Consider the following 21691-nt stretch of genomic DNA (forward strand, 5'->3'; position numbering starts at 1 on the left):
GTGAAGAGACTCAGATGACACTTTTCAGCCACCTTCAGGAAATCTAGGTAGAGAAACAAAACTGAATAACTCAAAACCAACTGATAGATGAATAGTTCTGAGGAATGAGCCAGAGTTATGGAGGGCTGCTTTGGCAATTTCTGAGCTGACTGAATCATTTATCATATATGAGGGTTTTCTAGGCATAGAGAGTCTCACAAAGACAAGAAGAAAGAGATGAAAGATGTGGGAACCATTTTACTATTCACTTTCTAGAAGGGGAAACATCCCTAAGCCTCTTATTTGATATCTAGAGGCTGTCCTGTACTGCCTGTACCGATCAGGCTGGCCTGGAACTCACTGAGATCCACCTGCCTCTGACTCCCAAATGTTCGGACTAAAGGTGTGCACAGCTACCACCTGGCTCATTCTGATCCTGAAGCCAGAAGACACACATTTAATTAGGCCACGCTTTCTTCTGAAAGCTTATAAAGGACACTGAAGAAGGAAGCTGTTGGTCTCTGCCTGTTTGCCCTCACTTTGCAGCAAGTCAATTTCTTCAGTGGAATTAGAGAAACTTCTTGGGGATTGCAGCAGATACCGAAGAGCAGGTGACAGGTCAAATCTCCTTGACTGATTAAATACTGAATTATTGAACTTTTACTTCACAGTTACACATTGTGGGATCAGCAGGACTGCAGCCATAAGTCATTCTAGTGAGTCTCCTTTCTTCATATATAGATTCATTTTATCTGTTATGTTACTCTAAAGAAACCTAGTACATTTTATATGAGTGTATAAAAGGTCCCAAATGATTCCACAGTTGTGTGTAATTGTCAAAACAGTTACCCATTGACCTAACATTCAATCTTGAAAAAAATGGAATAATGTAACTGTCCCAAATAGTGTAGACTGTCTTCTTTGAAACTAATACTGAAATATTAGAAAGAGAATTTCAGAGAGACTCATAGAAGCGAGAACAGAGGGGAAAACAGATACTAAATATCTAAAATGTGTCTGATTGTGTCCCACAGGGCAAAGAGAAAACAAATCCTAGTTCTTCATTTTGGATCCTGTCCAACATCCAAACTGCTACCTGCAAAAATGTCAGGGTCCAGGCAGTCAAAACTGAAAGAGATTCTCCTACAGTTGGGCCATCAGCCACTTCCTTTTTTCTCTGGAGGATATTCAGGATGCCATTAAAAGTCCAACTTTCTCATCAGGAGTCAATCACAAACTGAAATGGTATTTGAGAGTACACCTGAAGTGGTAGACAAAGAAAGCACAGGTTACCTGCCAGTTTACCTAGTGTTGCTCAGTTCTCCAGAGTGTTATGTTTGGGCAAAGTTCCAGTTCTGGATCATAAGCACCTAAGGAGAGAAAACCCGAAGTGTGATGAATCCAAGAGTCTTTAGGTCCTTTCCAGACTAACAGTGGGTATTCAGAAAAGTTCATCCTTCCAGATTTCCTCTTTTCCTATGCACATTGGCTTCATCCAGGTAATGAGCTTACCCTCCTCTACAAGAGGAACATGGTCCTGCATTTTTGGACTGAAAATGTCACCCAGATCATGGTTTCAAGTTGCTCGGCAGCAGATGAGCTAGCTGTGCTGTGGGAGAATTTCCTCTGCACAGAGTGCTGCCCTGTGGTAGCTGGCCAGGAATTCCAGGCACACCATGCCATCTTAGCAGCTCACTCTCTAGTTTTCAGAGCCATGTTTGAACATGACAAAGAGGAGAACATAAAGAACTGAGTTGAGATTCATGACCTGGAACTGAAAGGCTTCAAGGCAATGATGGGCTTCATTTACACTGGGAAGGCACCAGACCTCCATAGCATGGCAGATGCTGTCCTGCCAGCTGCTGACAAGTATGGCCTGGAGCATTTGAAGGTCATGTGTGAGGATGCCATCTGCAGGGTCCGCTCTGAGGAGAATGCTGCCCACCCACTCATCCTGGCTGACATCCACAATGCAGAGTATCTTAAAGCATAGTTACTGGATTTTATTACAGCTCATGCTTCTGAGGTCTCTGAGATCCATAGTGTACATTAACGGCTGGGTGACATCCTCACTTGCTATCAGAACCATACTGTTCCCTGGCATCTGGAGAAGTCTTGCCAGTGAACCTGTAATAGTGGCTATACCCCTTTGGGCAGGCAGGAAGCAGAAAGAGGGAAGCTTGAGGTGTGGCTTCTTTTCCTTCTTTTTTCGTCCTTCTGCTTAAATCAATGCCCTAAGGGATGTGGCCACCATTACAGGTTTACTGGGCAAACCCCTATAGGCATCTTCATTAGACCCTCTTCTGGATCTTCCTTTCAAATGTTTGAAGAGGTCCTAAAACCCTGGTTAGCTGTGGTCTATAGTTGGTTGGTTTTACACTTTGGTCTTTGTTTTTTGGGATTCTCCCACTCACACCCCAAATACGTGTAGTCGTATTCTTACTTATGAATGCCTGGGCTTAGCTTGGCTGGTTCCTAGCCAACTCTCATTAACTACCCATCCACTTTTTGCCTTTGGGCTTTTGTCTTTATTCTATATACCTTTCTTTACATATTACTCCATGGCTTGCTTTGTAGATGGGTGGAAGTACCCTGAGGTCCTCTCTCCTTTTCTCTTTCTTCTCTTCCCAGATTTCTCCTACTCTCTATTTTCTCTGCCTGACAGTCCTCCCTATTTCTCTTTCTGCCTAGGTATTGACCATTTAGCTCTTTTGTAGTCCAATCAGGTGTTTTAGACAGGTAAAGTATCACATCTTCACAGAGTTAAACAAATGTAATATTAAAGAATGCAACACATCTTTGCCTCATTAAACAATGTTTCACAGCAAAAACAAATGCAACAATCTTCAACTAAGATGTCATCTGCAACAGTGACCTTATATCTTCCAGAAGAACCAGCCAGTGTTTTTACCAATGACTCCTGGTAGGAAAGGGATCTCTGGATTGTATACACCAAATCTGGGGAAATTAATTATGGTTGTTCAGGCATGAATACAACTGTAAATGAATTATAATGGGGTTGGAGAAGAGGGCTGGGCTTAACTCTGCCGTAGTCAAACTAAAGTATACAAAACTCTACCCAAACTCATAAGAAATGAATAAAAAGTTTAAATCAGTTTATGGATTCCAGTAGTGTTTCTGTTTACAGAACCCTATTTTTGTCCTTCCATCTCTGTTAAGCTGTGCATGTGTGTGCAGACTCCTAACTGCCACACCAGCATCAGACAGCCTCTCTTCCTTCTTAGCACTTAATATTGGCAGAGTGCAACACACCCCATCACGTTCTTAAGAAAACTGAGAAGAGCATCTAAAAGTGGAGAGATCATACACCATCTGACATAGAGGAGGTTTTGGTCCAAGCTTGCCAAAGTCTCATTTGTAGTGAAAATGTTGCAGGGGATTGAGTGATGAATAATCCACAATCTCTAGACCAGAGGTCCTCAACCTTCCTAATGCTGGGATCCTTTAATAGAGATGCTCATTTCAGGTGACCCTAACATTATTTTCTTGCTATGTAGAAGTATAATTTTGCTACCATTGTGAAACATAAGGTAAATATCTGATATGTAGAATATGTAATATTCCATAAGAAAGCATTCTTAGATCCCCAATGTGCCGCAACCCACAGGTAAAAACCACAGCTCTAGACCATGCCTGCCAGAGGACATGGAGAGGTTTCTGCAGATCTTCCCTTCTCCCTGGGTTCCCTCAGCTTCAATGCCCAGTCCTACTCCCAGCTCTGTAATACAACACCAGCTGTGCCCTTCATTCCCTTGCCCCCCACCCAATCTCCTGTGGATTCCACAGACCATCCCCTTCTAAATTCCCTCCTCCTCTTTAGGAGGCACTCTTATGATAAATCTTTCCGCCAAAAGCCATGGAGCCCTCCTGCCACGTGGGAGCTTTATGCCAGCCGCCTGCCCGAGTTACATCCAAATGAATACACAGAAACTTGTATTAGGTACAATGCTGCTTGGCCAATGACTAGGATTCTCATCTGCTAGCTCAGTCTTCATTATCATAAATCTACATATTTTATAAGACTATTTTATCGGATGCCTTATTGATGTCCCTCCATGTCTGTGGATCACATCATGCCACTGGAACAGGAGCCCAGGGGAAAAGAGGGCCCTTCCTGTTTCTCCTTTGCTTCAATATGAGTTTCCTTGCTATGTCACTTCCTGTCTGGATCATTACTTCTCTACTACATTTCCCAGAATCCTATTTGACTCCTAGTCCTGCCTAACTTGCTATTCATTGGCCAAACCATATTTTATTTACTAGTCAATAAGTTAACATACACAGTACATTCCTCATCATCTCCTCTTTTTTTGTCTAAATAAAAAGAAAGATAATTATTTTTTACAATAACTGAGGAAAACTATAACCAAAACTATCTTCAACTCTATCAAAGACCATAGAAGGATAATATATAAACTCTAGAATTGACAGAGACTTCTCTCTACCTGGACAGTCACCCAAAGTTCCTCTTTAATGTTTGAGCATCTATCTTCAGCCTATAGGTCACAGTGTGTCTAGCACACTTCTCCATTTTAACTGGAACCCTTCAGTACTGTCTTGTTTTGTAAGTTCAGCAGTTATTTTCTTGTGGGTCCTGCATGTCCAGTTTATACAGCAACAAACAGTCCAGGCAAGAGCAGTTTCTTGCTCATATGGCTAATCTTGACATGTTGAAAGCAAACTCTATAATGAGTTTCTTCGATGCCCATCCTCCTTTCTGATGTAATTGGTGTGCCAGAAGCAGTTGTGTCTCACTGCCAAGAAAAACCCTAAACCATTTAAATGCCATATTTCTGCAGGTCTTTGAAATGTTTGAAGAATACCTATCATCTCAAATATATCTCTGTATATCTAGAAATCCTAACTAATCTAATTGTAAGTTTTGACTATTATTGGTAAAATATCTGTATAAACACAATACCTAAACAAGAGGAGACATATCACAAACTCCCTGATAGTCCAGATTAACCAATCCTGCCAGGGATGCAAGCAAACTTTCTACAGATTTCACCTTCTCCTTCTGTTCCTCTAGATCCAACCACAGTCTCATCTGCAATGCTATAGCAGACCTTCTGGGGCTATCTCTCTTCACTGTATCTTCCTATTCCAAGGAGACAAAATAAGCAGATTCTGGTACAACAGTGCTCTACTCCCTCCTATGATTCCTTCAGACCTCTATCCCAAGTCCATTTCTATGTGTCAGATGCCAATACTCAGAAACACTTTTTACCTAGAAGTCCAAGTTGCCAAAACTATCAAGTCCAAAGAGAAACTCCTACCAGAGAGCATAGAGCAATCAATCACACGCTTGCCAGAGAGAAAATGAACACCAACAGTCAGAACAGCTCTGCAACATGACAACTCCAGAAGCCAGTACCTAGACCTATAATCCCCGAAATCCCAACATCCCAGATGCCAGTGTAAAAGCAAAGCAAAGCATAAGAAAACTACACCCAGCCCCCAAAACCCGAAACAAAACTCAATAACAACCAGGTCATTGTGTCTTCACTAGAGGCTGATATTACACTACAGCAAGCTCTGACTATTCCAACACAGCTGAAGCACAAGTAAAAGTCCTTACAACCAACTTTATGACAATAGAGTCCCTTAACAAGAGGTACATAAATTCTTTAAAGAAACCAAGGATAAAGCAAACAAAAATAAAGTACATTAATAAATCCCATTTAAAAGACCTGAAAACAAACATTTGAAAGAATGAAATCAAAATGGTCCAAGACGTGAAAATGTAAGTAGAAAAAATAAAGTAAACAAAAAGGGAAGGAATGAAAAAAGTCAAAAATCTAGGTAAGCAAGCAAGTTTCATCAAGAGAATAAAAGAGACTCCTAACAATGAGAGCAGGGGATGTCTCTGCTCTGTTGCCAGCCTATGTGACTCTTTCTCCAGAATGTATCCCGAGTGCACAAATGGACATCAGGAGCCCATTTCCCATGGAGGGATACTCTCTTAGCCCAGAAACAAGGGGGGGCTTGACAGATTTTATGATTCCCTCATTGAAGGCCTCACTCTCCCTGGGGAGTGGATGGGGTATGGGATGGGGGGGGTCGGTGAGGGTAATTGCAGAATGGGAGGGAGATGAAACTGGGATTCATAGGTAAAATAAGATTGTTTCTAATTTATATAAAATTTGGAGAATTGCTTATGTACAGGAAGGGTTTTTGAACACGAATTCACTAGAAATGTGTCAAAATAAGTATGTTTTCTCTCTATATGTAATAAATGTGATATTCTAAGCACCCCTTGCTGACCTAGGCCTGCATTGGGAAACTGAGGTGGCAGAAATCTACTTAGTTTGATAGCTGTGTCTTTGGATACTAAATGAGATTCCCTCTACAAAACAAAGACAATCTCAATCAACCCCTAACCCAATGTCAACTCCTTCAAATATGACCCTGTCCCCAAAGGAGAGATTCTGAAGCAGGAAACACTGGTGTCCTGCTGTAAATTATATTCAGGACATAAAAGCAATCTTCAGTGGCTGCCTGGAATACTCAGGGAGTTTAAGTGGATCAAGGGAATCACTTATTTGAGATGAGGCTGATTTTTCTTTGAGTGACTTAATCTCTAAACACTAAAACAAACAAAAAATAAATAAAAGAAAAAGCACAATTTCAGTTTTGCATAATTTTTAGTCATAGTTGAGCAGAGACATGCTCATCAAGAGGAATATGTAGGTAATGAATAATGTGTAATAATTAATAAAATTCAGGGCCGAAGTAAAGTTGTCCTCCCAGCCTCTAGATCAACATTAAGAGTGTGTGTTTTCTTCCCTTAAAAGTAACCATTTCAAGTGGATCTGTTTACTTCAACTTAAGCAATGATTTCTCACAGGTGTGCTCTGCATTTTTGAGTATTGTTATTCCAGACATTGCCAAGTTGAGAACCAAGAATACCCATCTCAAGTGGGTTTACAATGAGTGCTGCTATAAACAGCATCAGGGAAGAAGGATTCTCCTGAGTAAGTCAGTGGTCTTAGTTTTCACAGTGTTGACATCAGATAAAGTGCCCATATATGGTGAGGGTGAAGCAGAACCAGGAAGTCCTTATGGTGGCTTTCCTCTTTCTTACCCTATATACTATCCAGAACGACAGTCCCCGGATGACTCCAACAAACTGTAGTGGTGGTCTTTTCCCTGCCTCTCAGATGATCATGCCTAAAAAAAGTATTTCAGCCCCATCTATGAGAGTCGTTAATGAATATCCTAAATCCTTCTCCTGTCAATCACTTACATTGAGTCTCAGTAGGTCATATACTCCCTTGTGGAGTGGAAGATTCTGTCCTGTTCAACCACAGAACTTCCATGCTTATTTTTTGGCCCCTAAAGTGAGAGATTATTCTAGTTTCCATGAAACGCAGACTCTATTCAACAGAAACGATGGAGGGAGGGGATTTAGATGGATTTCCTATTGTAGCATGTTGATCAAAATTCTCTGTACTTTTGATGTCTCTCCAGTTATCTTATCTTGGAGAGTATCTCTAAGCCTAGACTATAGGGAAATAGGTTCATTGATTGAATCAGCACAGCCATTCCCAGTCTGACTCTCTGTAAATCTGGCTACAACTCTACTTATCTGTCAGTAGAAGATAATTCAATCAATTGGTTTTGATTGTTTATTTTTTTAATTTGGTAGAATTATAGCAGGTGGTAATTTAATAACATAGGTGATTTTTCACTAGGTGGATTCAGAGTCAGGGTAATAGATATTCCATCTCAGAAAACATTCCTTTGAAGGGATTATATTTGTTAATTTCAAGACTCCATATTTGAAGGAAGAGGCAGTTCAGTAACTGTTGAATATATTCTGAACCCCTTGCAAACCAGAATGCTTTTACAATTTTAAGTCTAGCAGAGTAAACCTGGGAGGTCAAAGATTGAAGAAGACAGACTTACAAGTGAGGGATGAAAATTATGAGGTAATGAGAAGCTTTGTTCTGGTAACAAGCATGAGCAAAATAAGTGGCCTTTAGGGACTTCTGATAGCACACACTTAAGTGGATCAGAATTTGTGTTCAAGGAGGATTAACAGAAGAGGAAGGGCAAGACCACCAGTGAAATTTGGTGGAGCCATCCCTGGGACAGTGAGTTTGGATGGAATGAAAGGTAGAAAAGGTGACAGCCATTTTCACAGGATCCTGCTTGTCTCTGATGAATGCCCACCATAAATGGATTCTTCCATCCTGAGCTCCATATTGTGAACACTGACAGAAAAAAAGTCCTCTTCCTGGATCATGTTCATGGTAAGATTACTTTTTTCACAAACAGGGATTTCTGTGTAACAGCTCTGGTGGCTGTAGAACTATCTCTGGATACCAAGTTGTCCTTGAACTAACAGAGAAATGCCTACCTGTGACTCCTAAGTGATGGGATTAAAGGTATATGCCACCACAGTGGGACGGTAGGAATATTTAACAACATGAGAAGAGTAAATAACAACTGTGTAGGAAGTGAAATCATTTCTTTATTCATAGAAGAATAATTCGGTCAGGCAAAATGCACTTGTCATGGTTATACTTGCTTCCCAAATAGACCACCCCTGGAATTAACTAAAAAGTCCTAAAATGGATGGCATAACTGTGAGGAAAGTTTTGCATGAGTTAGAGTAGGAGATCCATTTGAAATACTGAATTTGAAGGTAGAAAACACAAGCATAAGAACAGAAGCATCAGGCCTAAAGACACACACCTTTATTCCAGATCTTAGGCTAGGAAACACACCCTAAATTGGGATACACCTTCTCCTAGAAGCATATAAAAGACATGCTAGAAGGAAGTTGCAGCACTCTGTCGTCTTGCACTCACCTTTCAGCAAGTCCATTGCTTCACTCCCATTAGAGAATGCTTATTTGAATTTCAGCATATACTGAAGATCACCAGACACGTACAATCTCCTGGACTGAGTAAGTAGTGGATTCTTATACTTTTCCTTCACAACTGACATTGTGGGATTAAAAGGAATGCAGCCCTAAGTCATTCTAGTGAATCTCCTTTCTTCACACAGAGAAGTTCATTCCGTATATTCTGTTGCTGTAGAGAACCCTGGTACAACACTTTTGGATACAAGTGTGTAAGATGTTCCATATAATTCAACATTTGAGTAAAATTGTCAACATAGTTACCTGTTGACGTAAGATTCAATCTATAAAAGAAATCTGAGTTATGTAACTTTCCATAGTAACCTAAACTCTCTTCTTTGAAACTAATTTTGAAATCTTAATGGAAAGTTTCAAAGAGATATCCAAGATTCCAGCCCCATAGACATGGGAACAGAGGGGAAAACAGAAATAAAAGACTAAAAGCTCTCTCTGGCAGTATAGATATAGCTTACAATTTCTGAAGCCACTGGAGATCAAAATAGGAAAGTACCCATATTAGTTACCCAGAGAAACCACACAGACACCTTTCTTCTGAGGACTCAGGAGACAAAGACAGATGGTTCTCTTTGTGTTCAAGTATACCCAGGACTACATGAGATTAAACCAAATTAAAGAAGTAACAGAGCTAATGTCTTTTATCCCAGCACTAGAGTATAATAAATTATGAGTGGCATCTTCAGTAGTCAGTCCTAGGGTTATCTCCAGTTAAGCTGAGGAGAGGCAGCAGTGTGATGTTTGTTGAGAGCTCATGGAGTCTGATGAGGAGGCAAGAGCTAGTGGCTTGACTGCTTTGCCTCGCTGTTCTTCATCTTAACGCTTGAACCCCAATATGAGTCTCTCAGGATTTGTTTTCCTTGTTACAGATCTCTGCAATTGTGACCCCAGGTTGAAGAAGAAAAAGTCCTATTTCTTCAGTTGGATCCAGGTTCACTTTCAAACTACCTCAGTAGGTATGATAGAAGACAGGGCAGCCGAAAGATGGGGCTACACAGAGATCAGTGTGCAGAAATTTTCCTACAGTTGGACCATAAGCAACTTCAGATTCTTGCTTCAGGAAATAGGAGAAGCCATTAAAAGTCCAACCTTCTCTTCTGGATCCAGTGTCAACGACAAATGGTGTTTGAAAGTACGGACAAACGGGATCGAGGAAGACAGCCAAGATTACTTGTCAGTTCACCTAACATTGCTCAGCTGCCCAAAGAGTCCAGTACGGGCAAGGCTCCAGTTTTGGATCAGGAGTGTCGACGGAGAGAAAACCAATGGTATGATAACCCCAGGTTTCCTCAAGTTCACGCCAAATCAACACTGGGGATTCACAAAGTTCATCCATCGAGATTTGCTCTTGAGTCTGGAGTCTTGGCTTCTCCCAGACAATGAACTCACTGTCTTATGCGATGTGGACCTGGCAGTCCAAGACTCCCTCATCAACTCCAAGGCTAGCAAGGTCCCAGGTATCCTGGTTCCCAGGAGCACGGTGGCAGATGACCTAGGACAGCTGTGGGAGAATTCTGTCTTCACAGACTGCAGCCTAGTGGTAGCTGGCCAGGAATTCGGGGCTCACAAGGCCATCTTAGCAGCTCGCTCTCCAGTTTTCAGAGCTATGTTTGAAAAGGACATGGAGGAGAGCAGAAAAAACCGCGTTGAGATCCTGGATCTGGAGCCGCAAGTTTTCAAGGCCATGATGGAATTCATTTACACCGGGAAGGCATCAGACCTCCACAGCATGGCAGATGCTGTCCTGGCAGCTGCTGACAAGTATGGCCTGGAGCATTTGAAGGTCATGTGTGAGGATGCCCTCGGCAGGGATCTCTCTGTGGAGAATGCAGCCCACACGCTCATCCTAGCTGACCTCCACAGTGCAGGGCAGTTGAAAACCAAGGCACTGGATTTCATCACTGCTCATGCTTCTGAGGTTCCTGAGACCTCAAGCTGGAAGAAAATGGTGGGCTCCCATCCCCACTTGTTGGCTGAAGCATTCAGCTCCTTGGCATCTGCTCACAGCTCTTTACTGGAGCCCCCTCCCAAACGCTTCAAGCAATCATAGGATTCTCTCAGCTGTGACCTACAGGTGTATTCCAGAAGCAGCAGCCAGCCAGGTTACCAAGGCCACCTGGGTAGACTGCAGAACCTCATTAGTGTATACAGAGTATCTGGGGAAAGACAGCATGGGGTCTCAGCCCTTTAATTTCCCTCTAAATGAGTTGAATCATGGGGATCAATGGATTCCCAGATACTGTCCCCAGTAACTGGACTGGTTTGCTTATTATCCATTGAATTGGATACTGAGATTCCATTCAGTTTCTTGCCCCAAGGACTTCCCTGCAGGGTTTCTTTGAGGAACCTGTCTGGACAAGACTGAGCAGATTATATGATGAAGGATTGAGAGCCAAGGATGAAACAGACATGCATGTTTGCTTACAAGAGACAGAGAAGAGAAAGGAGACAGTTTTTTTTCCAAACTCAGTGTGTGGGGACTGGAGGGTTGACTTTGATGGCCAAAGCAATTGGTGCTCCTGCAGGGGATCATTTCTTGAGTTCAGCTCTCTGCATCCATGGGTGAATTCTCAAACATCTGTAACTGGAGATCTGGAGGATTGAAGTCCTCCTCTTGTGTCTATGGGTGTATCCATCTCTGTTAACCAAAAGCAATATGAAGTGAATAAAAATTTCACATTCAGTTTGTGGATTCCATGGTTTTTCTGTTTGCAGTACCCAATTTTGTCCATCGAGCTTTGCTTGGTTGTGGAAGTATAGACAGAATTCTCAGGGCCACTCTTTTCTCAAGAGCTTTTCTGTTAGCCAGTGCTTTTTATAGGTGAGTAAATACCATTAATATTGAGGGATATTAATGAACATTGATTGTTCATTCTATTTTGCTTTGGATGTGTTGTTGGTTTGGAATTGTGTGTGAATTTCTACCCCATTTATCTTTTGGCTGTTGGTAAGCTGGGATTATCTCTTGCATATGTTTTTCTGGTTGTAGTTAAATTCCTTGGGTTTGAGTTTTCCTTCCAATATATTCTGTAGGACTAAATTAGTGGGTATGTATTGTTTAAATCTGCTTATATCATAGATTATTTTGTTTTCTGCATCTGTATTGATTGAAAATTCTGCTGGGTACAGTTATCTGGGTTGGCATCCGGGGTCTCCTATAGTTGTTCGAATATCTATCCAGGGCCTACTGACTTTCAGTGTTTTCAGGGAATAGTCAGTTATAACTCTAATAGGTTTGCCTTTATATGTTACTTGATGTCTTTCGTATTTGCTATTTATATTGCTTCTATGTTCTGTGTGTTTGGAGTTTTAATTATTGTGTGGCAATGGAAATTTTGTTTTCACTCTTTTTGGTGTGCTGTAGAGTTCCTGTACTTTCATTGACATGTCTTTCTTTAGGTTGGGCAAGTTTTCTTCTATGATACTGTTGAATCTGTTTTCTGCATTTTGAGTTGGGTCTTTTCCCTTTCTTCTATACCTATTATTTTTAGGTTTGGCCTTTTCACGTTGTCCCATATTTCCTGGATATTTTTTGTTATCGATTGTTGCTTAAACATTTTCTTTGATCAATGAGTCTATTTCTCTTAGTGTGTATTCAATGCCCGAGATTCTCTCTTCCATGTGTTTTATTCTGTGGTTTTACTTGCATCTATAGTTCGTGATCTTATACACAGCTTTTCTATTTTACTTCAGCCCTTGTTTTGCTTATTGTCTGCATTTAATTTTTCATGTTTGAACTATTTCCTTCATATGTTTGATTATTTTTCTTGGTTTTCTTTAAGAGAATTGTTTGTTTCTATTCTTTGGATTGTTTTTTTCTTCAATTTCATTAAGGAATTTTCCCATATTCTCTATGAGGGCTTCTATCATTTTCATGCAGTTGTTTTTACGGCCATTCTCTTCTGCTTCATCTGTGTTTGGATATTCAGGTCTTGTTAGTGTGGAGTCCCTAGACTCTGGTGCTGTCTTATTGCTTTTTCTGTTGTTGATTGTGTTTTTATATTGTGTTCTTCCCATCCCTTCTTCGATTGGGTGTAGAATGGGTCTAAGCCTCTCCTTGTGGATTAGCGAGCAATGTTTCTTCCAGTGGGTGCAAACATGTCCAATATTCTGATGTATTATGAGCCTATTGGGAGCATTGGAGGAAGGGGAATGGATCTAGGAGAATGAGAAGGAGAGTAGAGGTGGGGTGAGTAGGATATGAGCGAGCAGAAAGTTGAGTTTGGGGAAGAATAGAAGAAAACAAGAAAGGAGATACCATAATAGAGGGAGACATTTTAGGGTTACAGAGAAATCAGGCACTAGTGAAACTTTGGGAGATCTACAAAGATGGTTCTGGTTTTAGATGTTGGGAAAAAGATTTGGGATTATCTTGATTTTGCTTTTCTTTCTTCCCCTCTCTTTGAGAATTCAGTCTTTTGTGCAAACAGACTAATGGGTAGGTATCTACTCCTCACTTGTTCCCCTTTCACTCAATCCCTTTGCTCTCTTTTCCCCACTCCAATTTTCCAAATTAGTCTACAAGTGTAGAGTTTGGGGTTGAACCTCAGATAACAAGGAACAGCCAAGCTCCCCATTGTGTTAAGGACAAAGACCTGACACTGTGTGCTTGGTAGCTGGCTTTCGGTCATGTCACATGCAGTTTATAGAAATAAATAGACTTTCCTGGTTACTTTTCCTTTGTTTGTATATTATTTTGGGAAACATTGAGATTTGTTTGTGACAGTTAACTAACATAAATGAACCAATAGAAACAGAAACAAAAAGAAGAGGAAGTGTTATTATTATTGCTATTTGATGTAGCCCTTGAAAGAGACTTAGACTCACCAGTCATTTTTTTCTTGTTTCTTCTGTAAAATTAATTTTTATTTAAATTAAAATAATCTTATTTTAAATACAAATCCCAGTTCTCTCTCCATGCCATCCTCTATTCTCCACCCCTTCCTCCCCAACAAACCCCCATCCACTCCTCATGGAGGGTAAGTCCTCCCATAGGTGACCATCAATATCTGTTACATCTTTAGGGGCAGGACCTAGGCCATTCCATTGTATCTAGGCTGAGAGAGTGTTCCTTCATAGGGAATGGGCTCTCAAAGTCCATTTGTGTACTAAGGGAAAATACTGGTTCCGCTGCCAGAGGTCCCATAGACTTCTAGCCCCTCGACTGACACCTACGTTCAGGAGGCCAATAGAATCGCTACTCTTGATCAGCGACTCTTCCTGCAGGAAGGAAGTTCTAAATGTTAAATTTCCATTTTAATTTAACTTTTTACTATATTATTTTCATACACACATATATATATATATATATATATATATATATGTTCTGAGTGCTCAGATGTCAGTTAGACATGCAGATGTGGGGCTATGTGGGACTAAGATGGCCTGGGATTTTCTGGAAATAGACGTACAGATGGTTGTGAGCCCACATGTGGGTGCTAGGAATTGGACACAGGTCCTCTAAAAGCAGCAGTGCTCATAAAACAGAGCCATCTTTCCTGCCCTAGCATTAATCTTTCCTTTTGAAATGGTAAATAATTCCTGTTTGGGGGGAAAAGAGCAAGTGAAAATTAGGTAATTTACTTTAAGTAAACTAGTGATATGATGGGCCATGTCCCAATGAGATCTAGTGTCTGGAAATGACCTTACTACTAAATGTCTAAGCTGACTTTGTTGATGTCCGTTTATCATGATAGTTCTTTTTTCTATATATGTTTAATTTTTATTCATTCATCAATTTCTTGTCTGTTTGTTTGTTTTTAGGTAGGACTCTGGTAAGCCAGGCTGACCTCAAACTCACTGTTAAGGCAAGGCTGGGCTTGAAGTCCTGGTCTTTCCATATCTGATTCTACAGTGTTGAGGTCTTGAGATAAGATCATCTTGTGTGTTCTGTGAGTGGGATAATGGTGTCACAAGGGTCCTAATGACTTTGGAAGAGAAAACTAAAGAGTCAGAAAAAGGATCAACAGCCAAGATACTTTGACAATTTCGGTCTAAAAAAGGTCAAGGCAAGGATAGTGGTGCCCTCTAGCGGCCAAAACAGGTAAAGTCTCCAGTAGACTACTGGTGGCTCCATGTGAGGTCTTTGGAAACCCCAACCTTAAGTCATCTAAACTAATGAATTCCTGTGCCTCTAGGCTGTTATCCATTCATTAAAGCAGCGTTAGACAACTAATATATATATTTCTGGATGTTTGGTGATAAACTGTACTTTGGTCAGAACATATTCATGAAAGTTGTTAGCAAGTTCTGTGACTTTTGCTTTTTGTCTAGACAAGATGCTGTAATACAGTTTCAGAAGCAATGGATGTCATCATTTTGAATAGAAATTAGATAGGAAGGAAATTAGTCTTATATTAAGGACTTCAATTACAGAGTTCTATATAACACACAAAGTGGGCAACGAATGGCTGCAAGAATTTGCTGTTGATAGGCTGGAGAGATGGTTCAACCCTTATAGGCTAGGCTCCCAAACAAAAATATAAGAATTTGATATTTCTTCTAGTGCACCTTGGCGAAAGCTGGGAAGCTGGAGGTTGTCAGGTGGTACTTGTCATACGGAAAACCCACCTTTCCCCTTGAAAAAGACCATTCTAGGAGTCCAGAATCAGCTTCTCAGAGGAAACCATGGCTTGTAATTGACAGATATGTAATGAGTACACAGATCCATGGGACATCAATATTGTATCTGCAAAGTCTTGTAAGGCTGTCTGGAGTGTGTTTCAGTTACACTGACTTCTTCAGCAAATTGGACAGCTGCAAATCTATCCTGTGACACTTGGTTTCCCCTCTGTTTATCCGCAACTACCTGAAATACATTTCACTGATCTTTGGTGTCATCTGCCTATTTTGAGAGATGCTACAAGGTCAAATGGCATTGCCATGTGAAATTGCAAATATGTTTCATCTGTGTTCTCTAGAATCTCCTCCCCAAGAACTCAACAAATCATTTTCATGAGATAGTCATCTTAGAAACAGATGAGGGCAAGCTTCAAGTATCAGAACAAGAAGATCAGAGTCTTTTTTCTATTTTAAATTACATTATGGTGGAGACTTAACTAGGCCTTCTTAGAGAAAGTGCTTTACAGAGCTACAGATGCATAGCATGTATTGTTTTCTAAACTCTTACCTGCACACCTGCAATACTGTGAATCTTTCAAGTGTCAAGGTAGACACCAAAATACCCATTATTCCAATAAAAAATTGGGTACATATCTAAACACAGAATTCTCAACAGAAGAAACTCAAATGGCCATTTAATGTATTGCTCAACATCCTTAGTCATCAGGAAAATGCAAATCAAAATGACTGAGATATTCTTTCATGTATCAGAGTGGCTATGATAGAAAAAAAATAGAAGAGAACATTTGCTGGAGATGATGTGGAGTAAGGGGAACACTCTTCAATTATTGGAGAAAGTGCAATCTTGTACAGTCATTTTGAAATTCAATATGGTGGTTTCTCAGAAAACTGGGAATCTATCTACCTCAAGACATAACAATACCACTCTTGGGTATATGACCAATGGATGCACAATTATGTCAAAAGATATTTGCTCAACTATGTTCATAGCAGCATTATTAGTAACAGCCGGAATCTGGAAAAGACCTAGATGCTGATCATCTGAAGAATGGACAAAGGAAATGTGATACTTTTACACAATAGAGTATTACTCAGCCGTAAAAAACAATGACCTTATGAGATTTGCAATAAAATGGACAGAACTAGAAAAAAATCATCGTGAGTGAGGTAAGCCAGACCCAGAAAGACAAGCACTGTATGTATTCACTCATGAGTGGGTATTAGATGTAAAGGAAAGGATAACCAGACTACAGTCCACAACCCTAGAGAAGCTAGGTAAAAAGGTGGACCCTAAGAGGGACACACATGGAGGGCCCCAGGAAGGGAAAATAGTTAAGATCTCCTTGGTAAACTTGGAGGGTGTATATGGGAGGTGATGGTGGATGGAAATATAAGGGACCAAGAAGACCAAGTTGCTGGAGGAATAGAGGGGGAGAGCAATGAAAGAGATATCTTGATAGAGGGAGGCATTATGGAGTTAGAGAGAAACCTGGTGCTATGGAAATTCCTAGGAAATCAGAAGGATGACCCCCAGCTAAGACTCCTCCTAATAGTGAAGAGGGTTTCTGAACAGGCCTTTCTCTTAAACCATATTAGTGACTACCCATAGAGCCTACATCCAGTAACTGAAGGAAACAGTTGCAATGATCCACAGTCAAGCAGGGGGGCAGAGTTCCTGGAGTTCTGCTGAAGACAGGGTGGAGGGATCATATGAACAAGGGAAGTCAAGATCACGATGGGGAAAACCACAGAGACAGCTGACCAGAGCTAGTGGGAGCTCATGGACTATGAGACAATGGATTGACAGCTGGGGAACCTGCTTGGGACTGAACTAGGCCTTCTGAATATGGTTGAAGGTTTTGTGACTTGATCTGTTGGAGTGCGACTGGCAATGGCACTAGGACCTATCCCAGGTGCATAAACTGGCTTTTTGGGGCCCATTCCCTATGGTGGGATACCATGTTCCATCTTGATACAGTGAGGAGGTGCATGTTATGCAAATTTAGGAGGCCAGATTTTGTTGACTCACCAAAGTAGGTTACTCCCTGTGAAGAGTGTACAAGGGTGGGACGGAAACAGAAGATGCAGTGTGGTAGGAGAAGGGTGGGAGAGGGAACCTGGGTTGGTAAATAAAATGAAAAATAATATTTTTAAGTAAAGAACAGATAAAAATGCCGTAGGCAGATGTGGGTTCTCAGAACTCAGGAGGCAGATGCAGACAGATCTCTGTCACTTAGAGGCCAGATTAATCGGCATAGTGATATCAAGGATAGCCCCAGTTGTGTATAGAGAGTCTGTATAAAAAATTGGGGGGGGGGCTAAAAATGCCATAGAGTCAGTATATAGACAATCGGATGGAGGGTTTTCTTAAGTGACGTTCCATCTCCAGATGACCATAGCTTGTGTCAAGTTCATGCCAAGGCAGCTAGCACAGCTGCTTAGAGACCAGGTTTGTTTTAGTGACTGCCTAGTAATATATTGTGTGTGGGCTTATGAATGAGCTGGTTATATTCTAATTCTGTTTAGAGCACTGGCTGCTCTTCCAAACAACCAAGTTCAGTTCCCAGAACCCACATGGATGATCTCAATTATCTACTTTTCTATTCCTAGGGAAAACTAAACCCTCTTGTGGACTCCTATAGTATATGGATTACAATTTCTACACAGACATCAATGCAAAGAGCCATTAAATAAATAAACAAAATTTAAAAGGAATAACAACAGACATTTTGAGCTGTTTGTACATCTTTGAAAACCCAACTGTCCAATGAATGGCTTATAGCAGGAGGGTAGTTAGCTTTTGTAGGTTTGTCCCTGGATCTAGGATGGCTACACACATGAGTATAATGACAGCCCATACTGGACTCTGCTACTAAGAGAGTGAAATAAAAGAAGACATGAAGTTAAAAGAAGGTGGGGTACATAGGAGGTGTTGAGAAGCAATATGAATAGAATCAAGATTGATTGCATGCTTGAGTAAAATTCTCAAAGAAGTAATGAGAAAAGTATACGGAAATATAGTAATCAAAACAAACAAATGAGACTCCAACATGATGTTATGGATAAATTGTCCTCATTCACTGCCTGTCACCATGTAGGCAATTCCTCTGTAAGTCATGGTGCTGACCACTTATCACAGGTGAGCACAGGTGATTCAGAGCTGTGGTTGGCTGTGGAATGAGAAACCTTATGGGCAGAGCCCATGGTTCTTCTCAGATGGACTCAGTTTCCCCTGTGAGGGGTACCTCCCTCACACAACTCTCCAGGAGCTCAAGGGAGCACTGGGCTCACCCTTTAGCCATCTCTATTGCAAATGAAGTGTCTGGAAGTGGTCAAATACAGACTTTTCAAATAAAAGATTTGAAGTAGGAGGGACCTGAACGAACCTAACCCACCTGGTGAAGAGACTCAGATGACACTTTTCAGTCACCTTCAGGAAATCTAGGTAGAGAAACAAAACTGAATAACTCAAAACCAACTGATAGATGAATAGTACTGAAGAATGAGCCAGAGTTATGGAGGGCTGCTTTGGCAATTTCTGAGCTGACTGAATCATTTATCATATATGAGGGTTTTCTAGGCATAGAGAGTCTCACAAAGACAAGAAGAAAGAGATGAAAGATGTGGGAACCATTTTACTATTCACTTTCAAGAAGGGGAAACAACCCTAAGCCTCTTATTTGATATTTATAGGCTGTCCTGAACTGACTCTACAGACCAGGCTGGCCTGGAACTCACTGAGATCCACCTGCCTCTGACTCCCAAATACTGGGACTAAAGGTGTGCACAACTACCACTGGCTCATTCTGATCCTGAAGCCAGAAGACACACATTTATTTGGGCCACGCCTTCTTCTGAATGCATGTAAAGGACACCAAAGAAGGAAGCTGTCTTTCTCTTCTTTTTGCCCTCAATATGCAGCAAGCCATTTCCTTCACTGGAGTTAGAGAAACTTCCTCAGGACTCCTTCAGGTATTGTAGACCAGGTGACAGGTCAGATCTCCTTGACTGATTAAGTACTGAATTCTTGAATGTTTACTTCACAGCTACACATTGTAGGATTAGCAGGACTGCAGACATAATTCATTCTAATGAGTCTCCTTTCTTCATATGTAGACTCATTTTATCTGTTATGTTACTCTAAAGAAACAGTACATTTTTATATGAGTGTATTAAAGGTCCCAAATGATTCATCAGTTGTGTGCAATTGTCAAAAACCAGTTACCCATTGACCTAACATTCAATCTAGAAAAAAATGGAATAATGTAACTGTCCCTAATAGCCTAGACTGTCTTCTTTGAAACTAATACTGAAATATTAGATAGAGAATTTCAGAGAGACTCCTAGAAGTGAGAACAGAGGGGAAAACAGATACTAAATATCTAAAATGTGTCTGATTGTGTCCCACAGGGTAAAGAGAAAACAAATCCTAGTTCTTCATTTTGGATCCTGTCCAACATTCAAACTGCCTCAGGCAAAAAATGTCAGGGTCCAGCCAGTCAAAACTGAGAGAGATTCTCCTACAGTTGGGGCATGAGCCACTTCCTTTTTTCCCCTGGAGGATATTCAGGAAGCCATTAAAAGTCCAACTTTCTCATCAGGAGTCAATCACAAACTGAAATGGTATTTGAGAGTACACCTGAATGGGTTGACAAAGAAAGCACAGGTTACCTGTCAGTTTACTTAGTGTTGCTCAGTTCTCCAGAGAGTTATGTTTGGGCAAAGTTCCAGTTCTGGATCATAAGCACCTAAGGAGAGAAAACCCAAAGTGTGATGAACCCAAGTGTCTTTAGGTCCTTTCCAACTAACAGTGGGTATCCCCAAAAGTTCATCCTTCCCGATTTCCTCTTTCCCTATGCACATTGGCTTCATCCAGGTGATATGCTTACACTCCTCTACAAGGTGAACATGGTCCTTCATTTTTGGACTGAAAATGTCACTCAAATTCAAGGTTCCAAGTTACACAGTGACAGATGAGCTAGCAGTGCTGTGAGTGAATTCCCTCTTCACAGAGTGCTGCCCTGAGTTAGCTGGTCAGGAATTCCGAGCCCACCATGCCATCTTAGCAGCTCACTCTCTAGTTTTCAGAGCCATGTTTGAACATGACATAGAGGAGAACATAGGTAATCCTTTTCTCTATGTCTATAGAGAACCATATATGAGTGAGTACATACCAGGTTTGTCTTTCTGTGGCTGGGTTACCTCACTCAGGATGGTTCCTTCTAGTTTCATACATTTGCCTGCAAATTTGAAGATGTCATTTCATTTTCCTCATGAGTATGACCCGCGAGCTCTGTATTTTCTCGCCAGCAAGAAATCATACGCAGGACACTCGGATCCTTCTGCAGACAAGCTTTTAATGCATCTTGTGAGGGGAGAGCATAAGCTTACCAGAGCGGAGACACTGAACTAAGAAACCCATCCCTTAAAAAGGCTGACAAGCCGCCTGGGACGTGTTACCCTATGAATGGCTTCAGCTCCTCAGGCTAAATGAGCCACGGGATAGGCAGAGATCAAAGGAATGGAGATTACCCAGCGCCTGTGAAGTAATTTACATCTTGGTGTCTTCAGGCACCTATTATTGTAATGGATAATGCAGGAACCGGCTTCCTACATATCCCCCTTTTTTTATTAATTAATGAAAAGGCTTTATATTTTTACAAGCAAATAGGTCACCCATATGTTGAGGGATAGAGGCAGAGGTTGAACCTTCCCAAAATCAAACATTAAGACTGTGTACAAGAGTCGCCATCAGGCTGTTAGCTTGACCCGAAGCGCTCTTGACCTGTCCTCTGCCGTTTTTCTGGGAAAGGGATGCTCGGGCAGGTAACCCTTATGCAGGTCAACGTACCTCCCAGAGAAGCCTGCATAATAGGCAACTCTGTGCGATGCCTTTGCTCAGCATCCCTCATTGGGGCTGCCCAAACCAGACACTCTACCCTGTGCAATGAGCCTAGGCTCCGGGTGTGCAAGAGCTGTCTGGCCGGCGGCCTATTGCTTAAGCATAGTTAGCCAAAATATAAGCGCTTGGGTGATCTCTTGGTTTGAGCCCTGGAGCTTACATGCCAGCCAAAAGTAACATCAATCCGCAAACGGCTGCATCAAACAATTTCACCCCCACCTCTTTCTCATAGATCAGCCAGAGGTAACAGCAATCCACAAACGGCTGCATCAAACAATCCCACCCCCACCCCTTAAGCAGTGGCAATCTCTCCGCCAAGG

General features: G+C 41.2%; 1 protein-coding gene across 1 annotated transcript; it reads left to right on the forward strand.

Moving 5' to 3' along the window:
• Positions 1-9845: 9845 nt before the first annotated feature.
• On the forward strand, positions 9846-10937 carry LOC100769061 (speckle-type POZ protein-like). The gene has a single exon (XM_027399168.1). It carries the CDS (start codon positions 9846-9848, stop codon positions 10935-10937), a length of 1092 nt encoding a protein of 363 aa, XP_027254969.1.
• Positions 10938-21691: the final 10754 nt, after the last annotated feature.

This window comes from Cricetulus griseus, chromosome 2 (genome assembly GCF_003668045.3).
Source record: "Cricetulus griseus strain 17A/GY chromosome 2, alternate assembly CriGri-PICRH-1.0, whole genome shotgun sequence".
NCBI lineage: Eukaryota > Metazoa > Chordata > Mammalia > Rodentia > Cricetidae > Cricetulus > Cricetulus griseus.

Coding starts and splice junctions, on each gene's coding strand:
- LOC100769061 (XM_027399168.1), top strand. CDS start 9,846: ATGATAGAAGACAGGGCAGCCGAAAGATGGGGCTACACAGAGATCAGT.